Genomic DNA, 13,695 nt, shown 5'->3' with positions numbered 1-13,695 from the left:
GTCGGCTAGATTTTGTATGGACGAAGGTTCCCCATTCCGTGGTATAAATACGGAACTTGAAGAGTTGTACTTGGCACATCTCGAACCGGAGACGGCGCGACTGAAGCGCCCAATCTGATGCTGATCTCGATTGAGGCCGTAACCGGATCTGAACCCTTTAAGGAAACGCTCGCTTCTCACACGGTGTTTCACAATGACTGCGAGCTGCGACTGAGCTCGTTGTCTGGTAATGCCTTCTTTATGTGAGTCTAATAGTATACAGACTCTAAATATGTATCTAGTGATTGTTGATAAACTGATTGTAATACTGTATAGCACCATACACCAGTGCGACTAGGGTCTGCGAGTGGAAACTCAGACGATACAGCTTTCTCGGGCTGTTCTCGTCCAGCATCCAGACAAGCGCAATGGCGTACAAAGAAGCGAAGATAATGTAGATGTTGTTGAAGAACACAGCGAGGGTGAGCAGGTGAATGGCCGTCAGGAGCACCTTCGTCCGGTGAACGGACTTGAGGAGAACCGGGATGGTGGGTACCTGCAACTCCCAGTCTTCCGTGAAATCACGCACGTCAGCCATAACCTGAAGGTGTAATCAGAAGCTGCGAATTAGGAGGTGAGCACAATTGAAAACGTACAGCGTGACAAGTCCTGTTGATAGTAGACCAGACGATGATTTGCGTAGGGGTCCACGGACCAGATGCGATTCCATCCGGAGGGAATGAACGGGAAAGGATAGAATGGACCACCGCAAATGTACCACATCTTTCGATAGCGCCAAAGCAGTTGTCAGCAACTTAGCATTTAGGAGCCCAAGCCGATACTCACCCTCGGATAATACCGATGAAGACCGCCTTCATCCCTGGGATGCGCTTGATAACGAAGCCGTTCTTTGACTCCTGGGCCTTTTCCGCTTTAGTCTTCTTGACCTTGGGCCCTGCCTTTCGGCGGAAGAGTGGCGTGTCCCAAAGCAGAGCGGGCGTGATGAAGCACGCGGTGATGAACCAAGTCGACGGAGGAGACGAGAGGAGTGCGAAAACAAGAAGGATAGCATTGGTGATGAGGAGGACCCGCGCACGCGTGAAGACAGACATCACAGCGCTGTTAGACGTCTTCTTTGCGTCGGCCAACGCTGACGCCTGGTCATTGTAGTGGTCGAGGCCAATGGTGATTACATCGGATGATACACATATGAGTACCTGCGGGACATCAGGTCAGTGATACTCTTCGTCATCACAAGAATAACTTGAAGCTAACGTACGGGCCTCCAGTCTATGATACCGTATATGGAGCGGGAGATGAAGGTCGACAGGGCGAGACTGCCCAGCGAAGTCATAATGGGGTGAGCGAGGAGCTCATCCTGAAGCTTAGGAAGAGTAAGGAGAGTGTGAGATGCCATGGTGCGCTGTGCGGAATGCTGAGGGGCACCCGCATCCAGCCTGCGTCGTTAAATGACATCCTCACAAGCGTTCATGCTATGTCTCAGATGGCACGGCACGATGCGATCCGGATGTGACGGCTGCATCGCAATGCGTGATGCCCGTTGCAAATGCCCAAACAGAGTTAGAACGTAGGCATGCATGGGAGGCACCGATGCCGCCCTCGAAGGCGCCGGAGCCGCCGAAGGACACTTTCCGATAACAACGGGAATCGAGATCAGTGTCCAGCCCAGTGGGTCCGTTGATCGCACTATGATCCGCCGCAATTATTTGACGCCCACAGCATCCGTCACCAGGCACTCACGAGAGCGATACTAACTCGGTCTCGCCGGAGACAGGGACACTGTTCAACGCGTACCTCTTTCAATACATCTAGGTACCACCGCTGTCTCCTTGGGGATAACTATTAGCTCCTCATGCAGAGACGCCGAGACCCTGCTCTACGCACGACAAAAGTGTTGTCTCAACCTTGTGCGTAGCGGGAACCTATCTCTATAGTGGCGAGTACCCCTTCGTATTGACGTTTTTGACTCCCGTTCTATCGTCACGCATGCAGCGGCTAGCGGGAGTGAGGACTACCCACGCAGTATTCTCCTAGTCGTGTATGCTCTCGGTTGTGCGCAGTGCCCATTCCAGCGTTGTGATGCTCGAGATACTATCCATTCATCTGGGCCCATCTGGGCTCTCACGTACTAACTAATATCTAGGTTGTATGGACATCGAGGTTTCTGGCGAATTCTTGCAGCCTCGTTCGCTCTGCTGTCCAGAACCATATCCTCAACGCGCCTTGAACTAACTGACAATCCTCAATACAGGCAGTCGACGTATTGAGCCCTCTGAGAAGATAACAGTCATGCAGTCCACTCTCCTAGCGCCGTATTCACCATGAACTTGGCGCGCATTGCATGTGTCGCTCCAATACCAGCGCCAACTGACTTCTTCATAGAGCTTTCTTTCCCACTTCCTCGGATCGAAGCTATCTTTCGAAGAAGCTCGCCGGAGCGCGCTAGGCGGCTCTTTGCGATGGCATTATGCAATGCAACCCGCGTCTGTACATCGCAGACGAATGCTCACGATATGAATTGCCATGCAGGTGGTCGTTGTGCATCGTAAGATGATTGGTGAGTAACAGTTGTTTTCGCGAGAGGCGTCGCGCGCGTCAGACATAAACTAATTCTCGCCGAACGATCTCCTACCGAGAACACGAATATCTCGGCAACTGTTGAGTATATCGTCCTGGCTTCCGCTGCGCTGGTCATCTCGTCCTGATACAGCTGCGGAGTGTTTCTAAAGTCTGCCTCATTTCTTATGTTCCGTCCTCGCTATGCTCCGAGCCAATCGAGTTCATATATTGACGGGATTACCTCGTCACACGCCGCATTCTGGGGCTGAAACTCTCATTTGAGCATTTCACAGCTTCCACAGGACCATCGCACTAAGTTTGGTGGTCTTCAACATGTCTTTCACATTGGCAAGTATCTCATCATTTGCGTCCTCAGCTCATAAATGGCCCTGTTTCTCAGCCATTTTACTCTTCGCATAGCCGGGTATCAAGACCATCAGCGATTATTTCGTATTTCAGAATGATTCTGGAGCTGTATGCGACCTTATATTGCTCAAGCGGCCTGTAATATCCCTTACATTTACAGCAAGAGCTGTGGCGTACCTGAATTACTGCAAATTTAATTAGTTACCTCATGCTGCTGTAGACCTCATTCCCAATATCATGTGTAAGACGATTGCAAGTGGATAATGCAGAACACAATGGCAGAAGCAGACAGTGATTAATACCAAGTCATGCCACAGGGAAACCCGGAGGCGGATGGCGGATAGAACTTGGTTTTCGATACCTGTTGAGAGGTATTAGATACATTGAATTCCATTAACCGAGCTGTTTGTAGCTGTGCGGATACATCGGCAGCTATCTGACATGCCATTTGTACTCTTTCAAGGTGTATGCCTGACTCGTGACTCAGAGAGACTATGGACGCGCAATGGTGATGGAAGTGGACGGAAGGGGTCAGTAGCCACCCGAGCTCATCGTCCTCGCTGCGTTCTGGCGGATGTATGGTAGCCGAAGCAGGATAGAACCTTACAGAAGGATGTCATTCGAGATGTGCGAAGGATGAGCAAAGACACGATGATCGCGCCCAAGGATGTGAACATTATGAAATAAGATGTGAAAGACAAACCAACCAGATACCAGACCATCCACAGCGCCCGCTCAGCTCCAGATATACCCGTTCGACGAGTTTCCGATATCATGCTCACGAGCAAGAACAATTCTACTTCAGGAGTGCCGAAGATGATGAAATTTCAATGCCGTGAATTCACGATGCTTCTGGTACTAGAGCCTGAAGACAGACTAACAGAGTCTAGCGCATCAGAAATCAAGACGATATGCTCAGTAGTCGCGGAGATATCCTCAGTGGGAGGTCGCTCGGTTAGGTTTGACCCGCGCGACATGGTGTCTGTTATCACTGCTCACTCATTTTGACGAGCCAGCTCGTCAAACACAGGTCGCAGGCCAAGCCGGGAAATGTTCAACGTGCAGTCCTTCTGATTCGCGATTTAGTTCATCATCTCGAGCTAGCGTTTTCTCCCTAGACAAATTCACCTCTTGGTTTTCACCAGTGTCATCGGAGGTCTCAGATAGGGGCCTTTTGTAAGTCTTCCACGGTTGAGTGTTCATCAATGCCTCCTAAGAGAGTACTGGCTCCCTGCGCGATAGAGTTGGACTGCCACATTATGGTAGGCCCCTGGCAAAATCCGCGAAAAGGCGCCGGTCAGGCGTAGTCTGCCAAATCGGGCATCTTAATCTTTTCCCGGGTTTATTCGTAAAAGGTATCCCGATCATCTCACGAAACCGAATCGACGCGCTCTACGCGCCGATAAGTAGTTGTCTCCCCTAGGCAGCCTACAATAGAGCGCCCTTTTTGATGGTCAGAGGATGGGCACTCTAAAGGTCTGCTTCAATACGCGCCCCCCGGACCGTAAGACAGCATTTCAAGCGTGCTAGCGATTGCCGACTGATGGCCGGGAACTGCCGGCTGATGGCCGTCTGAACTTACCGTAGTGTTGGTTGCGAGCTGTGGCCTGGCGTCGCCTGAGATAACCACCGCCTTTCATTGAAGCTTGATATGTCGCATCCATACTCACTGTGATGCATGATTCTCCGACACCGCGCGATCTGCTATGGCCATGTCAATATCATGTCCCGACGGAGACAGAGCTGAAGCGAAAACGGGCGACAGAGGGATTGGATTCAGATATAGAATAAAATAAAGATATTCGATGGCATTTGTTAGTGTAGATATCGCGCGGGACAGGTGTATTGTAGCGAGCCCGCGCGATGCGACGCGTCGCGTCGCGTCGAGCAAGATCTTAACGGCGCGTTTCGGAGATGAAATAGATTACGTAACTCCGAAATCGCGTCTTACTGTCGGGACCCCCCAAATTGAACCAGACTAGATAAGTAGCGACTCTAGATTGGACTTGGATCGAAGGATGTCAGGCGCGCGCATCAGGCGTGTAGGGAGTAACCGTCACCACGGTGCATGCTTTTGTTTTATGTATTACTCTTCCTCTAACAGGACGCGCACAGCAACGCCGAGCGCACGCAGGACGTAGGGTCTAGCGAGAGATCGCTACTTCTTCGCTTGGTGGAATTGGGGTTGGAGTTGAGGGGCTGGGGCAACTCGTTCGTAAATGGTGTCCAGTGCGACTCCCCGAGCAAGATCCTGTAGCGGTACGATGAAGCCTGAGCGGCGGCGCGCACCTTCTAGCATATCGCATCTGATACACATGTACCGGCGGGACCTTTGTTTTTGAGAGAGGTTCGGGGTTGTACCTCCCTCCACCTAAATTCTCTTACACAGATTATCAAGCCTAAAGGCTAGAATAGGCTCGCAGTCCTCCTTCATTCTCTAACGCTACCACTAGCGCAGGGAATCTCTCCATCTTGTCTTCCTTATCTCGCTTCACGATAACCCGTCCATAGGCCGAAGAACGGCCCCCCAGCAGCCGCAAAGTGCTACTACGACACCATTTGGGCCTTCCAGATTTCTTATAGCCGCCCTGCTGCTTTGCTGAGCATCGTTAATGTTGCTACTTGACGTGACGCAATATTCTGGTACATTTGGCTGTACCAAATGTCGCGTGACGCAACGAGCAATAAGCTGTCAAGATATCATTTCTGAGCCGCAGGTCCCAGAAGAGCTGTGTGTCTATGGGCAGGGCTCGAGATTACATCTGTATAACAATGGGAGGTCTCCAGACACAAGGCTGAATCATACATCGTCTGCGGATCTACGGATTACACGGATACATTGTTCGTTTAGGCCGATTCTCGGGCCTAGTACCTCTCTATGCGAGCCACACACACAGTATGCCAATATTGCAACAAGCCAAGAAACTACGCTGAGCTCTCAAATGCCTAACGCCTCATTCCCCACGAAGTGTGATCCGCCCGCACAGCAATATCCACTTGCCTGTTTGATCCACCTATAGCCAGCAACACAAACACCCATCTGGCGAAGGGCTGCTTGTGCCTTGGCCTCCTGTGCCCTCCTCTTGGCTTCTTCTTCCCTCGCCGCACGCAGAGCGGCCTCCTCCCTCTCGCGCTTCTTCCTGGCTTCCAACACCTTCAATCTGGCAGCCTCCAGTTGTCGCATCCGTTCAGCCTCAGCCGCTGCATCGCGAGCTCGCTGTGCAGCAATCTGAGTCATACGTGCTTGCTCGGCCTCCTCCCGTCTGCGGTTCTCCTCGATCTCTCGCTCCAACCTCTCGATCCTCTCTTGCTCCTGCTGTTCCGCGATCTCCGCTGCCAACCTGTCCATTTGTAGCTGGTACCAGACGGAATCCGTCACGCCGGCGTCCCGTTGATCGTCCGACGCAATCACGGGTGTGCGCGTCTGCTCTCGCCGTTCGTCCAACTTGGGAGGAGCTGCCTTGGTCGCCGGAGGCGCACGGCTCGTTGCAGCTGGAGGGTCGTGCTCCTGCATCATGGAGAAGTGGTCTCGCAAGGCGTCGAAAGGAGATGTCGAGGGTACGTTCCTGCCCCGTTCTTTGCGACTGTCCAGCATTGCACTCATACAGGCGATAGCATCTTTCGCAGTGAGAAGGAGCTCGTCGGTGTCCGCTGATTCGTCCGAAGGACTCGTGTATACGTGGCTTATCATTTGTTTTGCGAGGGTGCCTACATCTCGCGCATTGCCCCACGATGGGAGAGCTGCCAGTTGTTCGAGAAGCCTGACCATGGATTGGTACTCGGCTGAATCAGGATCATCTAGCGCAAGTAAATGAACCTGTTTCTCGGCCAACTTCGTGCGGAGAACTTGAAGACAGTGCAAGGGACTCATGTTCCTGAAGATGAGCTCCTCTGAGAAGCGACTGGATAGCCCGGAATTGATGGATAGCAGTTTGTTCATGTCGTTATCGTAGCCAGCCAGAACGACGATAATCTTGTTTAAGAAACGGGGCTGCGTGAGCATGCTGACCAGTTCATCGATAGCCTCCTTCGCAAATAGCCCGTCTCCGAGTCGGTACGCCTCATCAATGAAGATGACACGACCGAGAGCCTTCTCGAGTAATGCCTTGGTCTTGGGGCCCGTTTGCCCAACGTACTGGCCGACGAGATCGGACGCAGAGCATTCAATGACCTCTGCCGACGAAAGAAAGCCCATGTCGTAATAAACCTGCCCCAGCTTGCGAGCCGTGGTAGTCTTTCCAGTCCCTGGTGGGTGCGCAATTCAGTGTCCACTTCTTTTCCGAGCCGATCAAGACAAACCTGGAGGTCCTTTCATGACGAAGTTCGTTGGAATCTGATCGCGGATCTCCATGCCACGAGCCTTCAACTTCCGAGCCGTTTCTTGATAACCGCGAAGCTTCTTGACTATATCGTCACACCCAATGACGCCTTCGAAAAGTTGCTCCAGATTGGCGGATGCCTTTGAATCGCGATCGAAAGCAGGGTCGAAGTCTTGCGGCTCGAACACAATGTCGAAGGGACGTTTGTGTGAAGGAACAGAAACGTAACGCATCTGATATCGAGCTTTCGCCTTCCCCAAGACGTTCTCCACCTCACCTCCATTGCCGAAGTTGGGGCGGTTACGAGCGCGACTAAGAACTGAGATCGCGACTTCCTTAGCTGCGTCTGTGGCACCAAGATCTTGATCCTTCAATTTCAAGTTGAGAATCTCCAGGAGTTCGGAGTCGGAGAAGTCCTCGAAGTTGAATGCATCTTCTATGGCGAATCGACGCGATAAGCCAGGGTTGACGTTCTGGCTTTCCTCGTCAGATGAAGCCCACCCAGATAATAAGGACTCACTTGGAACATCTCTACAATCTGGTCTCTGTACCCGAGCAATAGAACGCAACGATCTTCACCGGGTGTACTTTGAACTTCGGCGACAATTGTGTCGATGACGGCGGTCTTGTACGGATCGGCTTGTTTCCCCGGGCTTGCACCACCCTCATACAGCATGTATGCCTGGAGTATATAAGCATTATGGTTGCGGTCCGGCGTAGGAATTTACATGCCTCATCAATGATCAACACTTTGCCAACCGTTGCCGCCAATATCGCCTTCGTCTTGCTTTCAGACTCGCCAAGAACAGAGCCGATAAAATCCGCGGGATTCTTCATTATCACTGGGACAAAACGTGACATGAAAGTCGCATGGGAATGGCTGCGAGAACGTACCTTCACCGTTACTTAACAAGCCCAAGTTGGCTAGAATATCTCCGTAGAGCTTTGCGACGGTCGTCTTGCCCGTTCCAGGAGAACCAACGAAGACGCGATTGAGCGACATCTGTACAGTATCCTTTTCCGCCAGTTCTCGCTGATAGTTCGTAGCTATGAGGTCAAAAAGGATGCGGATTGAATCCTTGACAGCAGACAGCCCGATAAGTGACTGAAGTTTCTTCCATGCCTTGCTTTCGACCAGTACGTTGGAAGGATCAGGTCCAATGAGATCTTCGCGTAAGAAGAGAAGGTCATCTGGGCGGCGGCCTTGCTTGCGTTCGGTTACTATTCGGTCTGCCTGTCGACCAGAGATCTTAGCGAGGAGATTCTCCAGTGCCCGAGCGTTTCCAAAGCCCTCTCGTCCTCGACCCCTGCCCAGTCGCCTAACGGTGATGCGACAGTACAACCCGCCAAAATCGCCTTCGACTTTCATCCTGCTATTGTATCTCTTCTTGATCATCCTTTCCAGCATCAAGAGAAGTTCGGCATCATTGTAATCCTCGAAGCGTAGAGTGTACGGTACCCGACTTTGAAGGCCTGGATTGTGCTCGAAGAATTTCTCCATCTGTTTGCTGTAGCCTGCCAGAATGAAGACGATGGTGCCAACTCTGTTCTCCATTTCTGCTAGGAGGAAATCAAGCACCTGCGTCCCCTGGAAGTTATGCTGTCCAGTGAGCTGATACGCCTCATCAACAAACAATGCCCCTCCGCCAGACTTAAGGATCGTTTCGATGTGTTTCTTGACACCGGGAACACCGTCATTTGCAAGACTAGAGCCAGACGCCTCGACAAAGGCCACTCCAGGGATAATACCGAAAGACGTGAGAAACTTGGCATAATGTCTGGCTACAGTCGTTTTACCTGTGGGGCAAGCGGCAAGGTAAATCAAAGGGGTCGTGGGATACCGATCGACGTACCTGTGCCAGGGTTTCCTAGTAGCACAATATTGAATCGCTCATTCTTGAGCGATGTGTTCTGACGCTTGGTGACATCGACCTTGCCCTTAATTTGAAGTACCTGTTTCTTGACGGCCTCAAGCCCAGTCATACTCATGATGGCGTCGATAGAAGGATCTGATGCTCCATCCATGACCTTCTGTCGTTCCCACTCCTGCTCGGCACCAGATGTCGGCGTCGAGGATGGTTCTGAACCCGTGGACACCTGCTGAACTTGCTCTACCGTCGAGGTCGGCGTCGGCGGCGGGATCGAATGGTGGATAGAAGAAGCGGGAAGAGCATCTGCACTTGTCGGAAGCGTGGAGGCTGCTCCATTCGCGGTAGCCGCCGGTGCTCCACCATTGTCGGGTACGACTGATGCTGCGGAACTTGTCGGCGGTGCCTTCGCAGTGAGGGCAGTGATCGACGCCAGATCTTGCTGCTTCTGCTGAATCGCATTGGCTCGCTCTTCGGCGAGCTGTCTGTCACGGAGAAGACGAGTCTGTTGCTCATACTCCTCCTCTAGCTTGGCTATGTTGCGTGCGTGCTCCCGTTCTTCGGCATCTCGCCTTTCCTTGTCGGCGAAGTCTCTCTGTCGCTTCTCCTCGGCAAGCTTCACCTCCTTTTCACACCTCTTGCAGACCGGAGGGCGTCCTTGAAAGCATTTCCAATTCAGGGTGTGGCCGTTCGAGCACACATCGTTGAGAATATGCTCGCACTGCATCTTTGAGTGATCGTATAGCTGATGGCATTTGGATGAGCAGCAGTGGAGACCGCAACTAAGCATTGTACCACTGGGCAAATATAGTCAAACGTGGTGACCACAACAATACGCTGGGAATGGCCTTACCATGGCTCCTGACAGCCACCGTCAGGGGTGAGGACATCGAAGTCGATGGGCTTTTTCAGGCAAGCCTTACGATCAGGATGACGCTCGCATTTCACGGGAAGGCCATCGTACACGTGCTTCCCGCACGCCAGCAGGCGGAACAACTGCTCCCAAATCTCTTTCCCCTTTCGTGCATTCAGGAATGTGTCTGCGTTCCCGAGCAATATCAGGCAGTCGCGAGCTCGTGACAGGAGAACGTTCACGCGTTCCGGTGAGGACATGAAACCGATGTCGTGATCAACATTGCTTCTCGTCAGGCAACAGATGACGATGTCGCTCTCTTCGCCTTGATAGTTGTCTGGTGTGAATGAAGACGGTCAACAGGGAAGAGAAGGCGCTTCAAGAGAAACTGACCAATGGTTGCGAGCCTAAGCGGTCGCTGTGTCAGTTTTGCTGTTGCTTCCGTCACCAGGCCGGCACGAACGAGGTCGAAGGAGTCGAGGTCGTTGAGGACGGGATCTGTCTCTGTCTTCAGGATGGACTGCAGTAATTGGAGTTGACCGAGATACGGCGTGAGAACGACGAGCTTCTCCGTGCCATAGCCTTGCTGTGCGAGATACCGAACAATCTTCAGCACCATCTCTGCCTCGTACGTGTTCCGTTTAGACGAAGATGGGTACAGCTCCCTATTGTCCTTCGTCTCAGGATTTTCGTCCTCAGGACGATCATGACTGAGGAAGATAACGTCGTCTTGTAAGCCGCGAGTGTGTTTCCGATTTTTCGTCCCGTCTGCGTCTCTGAGTGCGGGGTACGTGAGCTGACGTACGAGATCAGAGATTTCGGGCCTCATTCTGTGCTGTTCACTGAGAGTCGTATGAGGGTAGCCCTTCAAGACGAGGCGCTCGAACATTGATCTGTTCAAATCGAACCCATCGCCTTTCTCGACGGTGAGGAAGTAGTTGTTGACCTTAGGCCGGAGTTGTCTGTCGATTTGACAGCTATAAGCAAGTGGTAGAACGCTTTGGCAATCGACTTACTGGTGATCCCCAATGAGGATGAGCTGCGACGTCTCGGAACCCAAAGCGCTGATGATGTGAGACTCTAAGATTTCGCCGGCCTCCTCTACCAACAGCACCCCAGGTGAAGCTGCCTGAATGTCGTCCCTATATTTGGCCGCTGCAGTTGTCGTACACCCAATGACTCTCTTGCTTCGGAGAATCGCACCAACGTTCTGATTGCGCTTGCGCTCGAGGGAATCAAGGCCCTCGTTGTATTGCTTCCCGACCTCGTAGATATCAGCTACCTTCTCTCTCAGAAGCTCTGTGTTCCATGTCGCGATTTGAGCCTGACGGCGTGCTGGCGCCATTTTCCAGATCTGCGCCGCAGCTTGTACATGTGGGGAGTCCGCGTAAATGCCTGCATTCCAGCCCTTCATCCACTGATGCCATAGATAGTAGTCGTCGACGGCGCGCCCGTTGCGGCCAACGCGTGTCAACCCATGCTCGTCTCGAGGTACCTTGAGCGCTTCATAATATTCGGGGTGCTCGAATTCAAGATGCTCGAGTAGGTCTCGGTAATGTAATGGGGATGTCACTTTGGCGAACGTGGTCTCGATATGCTTGAGGCGCCTTTCCGACGTATCTTTTAGTGCGTCGATCTGCTCCCAATCACCTTTCCGGTTCTTGTACAGCCTATCCTGCTTTTGATAGTTTTGTAGGGCCAGCGATGCCGTTTTGGCGGTAGATTTGCTCCCTAGGCGAACGACGTGGTCTGGTGGGATGCCGATGTTCAGCAGATCCTCGAGAAATTGGTCGAGTGCATGGTTTGTGTAGCAGACGACGAGAATGATTTGACTAGTGGCGTCGTGGATGATCTTCGCTAAGAGTGCCCCAATGAATGATTTGCCGGTTCCTGCAAGTTGTGTGAGCAGTCATACGTCGTTACTAGCAGGGAACATACCCGGCGGGCCCTGGATTAAGGACACAGGCTGTGTGAGGGATGCCATGAGAGACGCAGACTGTGACGCATCGAGCATGATTGGCTTCGGTTGACTGATGTCGAGCAACGACCTCAAATCCTGACCAGGATCCATCCGCAACGCTTGTACGATTCGTGTCGGTTGCCTCGGTAGATCCGCTAATATCGTGTCATCAGTCCACGACAAGAGCTCAAGAGAGAGCGGGACGCTCGTCATCTCCTGGAGAGCCTTTAGAATCGGCTCGAAAGAGAAGACTGCCGTGTCAATCTGAATCAATTTTATGCTGGTCGCGGACTTGAGCTCCATAAGAGCTTTCTTCGTGCTTGACTCTCCCGTGAGACACAAAAGAACGACTGGCGGCAGCTTCGCGAGCTGGTCTTCATCTCGGAGGATGGTGGGAAACGCGATAATCTTGCCGTTGACAAGGAGGCACGCCAATGACTGATGACGTAGAATGCTGCGTCCTTCGTCCCTGAGAAACGCGCGTCGATCTTTCTTGCGCTTCAAGACGGGAAGATCTTGCTTGCACTGAAGCTCTATGGCCCACTTCGATCTCTTGTTGTCGGGACCGAAGTGCACTCCGACAAGCTCAAGACCGTCGATGACGAGGCCCCTGTGCTTTCCCTTCTTCTTCCCCAGCGCGATCTGCATCTCCTCTCGCATCTCATGAATCATGTCCTCCCTCAACAACCGAAAGTGGTTGTCGAGATACGTCGCCACACGGCTGTCCGCAGTTTCCGCGTCATCGAGGAAGGAAGCGGGCCTCAAGAATGGTAGCTCACGGCAGGTGATCTCATCGGCAGTAGGATGGATCGAGATGAGGCGGAAATCGGCGAAGTCGTTGTCATGTCGGTCTCCGGGGAAGGTATCGCTGCCATCGGGAATCGAGGCATGCAGCGTAGCCACTACATCCTTGATCCTCCTCCCTATCGCGCTGGTTTCTGAATGCGGGGAAGAAAGGAGGCGGTCCAGCACCGCTTGATCTTGCGCAATCTCGCGGTATGGGGCCGCCTTACTCGCAGGAAGCACCACGAGCTGCAGCAGAAGCCAGCCGAAGGAGAGTTCACCCTTCTCCTGCAGACTTCCAGCACGAAAGGCGTCACTGAAAGTATTCCAGAAGATAGAGGGCTCTACCATGGCGATGACGAGCTGCTGGAGAAACGAGCCACCTCCGACGATGCGTAGCGCCGGTGCCTGCAGATAGATGATGAATGACGAGGCGTGTCCATTGAAAAACGACAAGCTGAGATCGGCACGCATAGCTGTCTGTACAGACGACAGGCCTGTTTTACTGACAATCAACCGGTCGATGCATTTAGCAGCGTCCGGCTGGGCGCAAATTGCTTCCAGGAAGAGGGGAGACGACGCCGTTCCCAGAGCCTGTCGACCATTAAGAACGCCATCCAGTAACTTGTTGAGTCGCTGACCGCGAGAGTCGAGATTGGATGCTTGCGAATTTCCTCTGTTCATGAGTGGTCGCTGTGGATGGTGTAGAGGAAGAGTGAGCGCGAACCTGCAAGCATGCGCGTCCCCCAGCGTCAGAGCAGCCTCATGTCAACCCGTATAGCTGCCGGGTTTCCAGAGTACGTGCTGGCCCTTGATAAAGTTCGTTCGGAAGAGCTGCGCTTCACACCGCAGCGCCGCACTGCCCGAGTATGCCTTACACGGGTAAGTGATTGAGCGGTGCGCGATGAACGACATGTTGAACACACAATCTATTCACTGGATATTCAGACATCGAGCTTGAGGCGACTGCAGCTAGGCGTCCTGCCC

At 52.6% G+C, this 13,695-nt stretch overlaps 2 protein-coding genes across 2 annotated transcripts; both read right to left on the bottom strand.

Annotated features, from left to right (window-relative positions):
- Positions 1-277: 277 nt before the first annotated feature.
- Positions 278-1,396, bottom strand: POSPLADRAFT_1046772 (hypothetical protein; the record flags this gene model as incomplete). The annotated part of the gene is made up of 4 exons (XM_024479115.1): positions 278-580; positions 636-762; positions 826-1,196; positions 1,259-1,396. 4 exons carry the CDS (start codon positions 1,394-1,396, stop codon positions 278-280), a joined length of 939 nt encoding a protein of 312 aa, XP_024339292.1.
- Positions 1,397-8,465: 7,069 nt separating this feature from the next.
- On the bottom strand, positions 8,466-13,623 carry POSPLADRAFT_1142602 (hypothetical protein; the record flags this gene model as incomplete). Its single annotated transcript, XM_024485450.1, has 9 exons — positions 8,466-8,551; positions 8,580-9,041; positions 9,098-9,909; positions 9,966-10,302; positions 10,359-10,638; positions 10,771-10,942; positions 10,982-11,107; positions 12,218-13,401; positions 13,510-13,623. 9 exons carry the CDS (start codon positions 13,621-13,623, stop codon positions 8,466-8,468), a joined length of 3,573 nt encoding a protein of 1,190 aa, XP_024339291.1.
- Positions 13,624-13,695: the final 72 nt, after the last annotated feature.

The sequence above is a fragment of the Postia placenta genome, assembly GCF_002117355.1.
Source record: "Postia placenta MAD-698-R-SB12 unplaced genomic scaffold POSPLAscaffold_7, whole genome shotgun sequence".
In the NCBI taxonomy this organism is placed as follows: domain Eukaryota; kingdom Fungi; phylum Basidiomycota; class Agaricomycetes; order Polyporales; family Adustoporiaceae; genus Rhodonia; species Rhodonia placenta.
The sequence above is the reverse complement of the archived record's forward strand: the minus strand, read 5'-3'. Positions and strand labels throughout refer to the sequence as shown.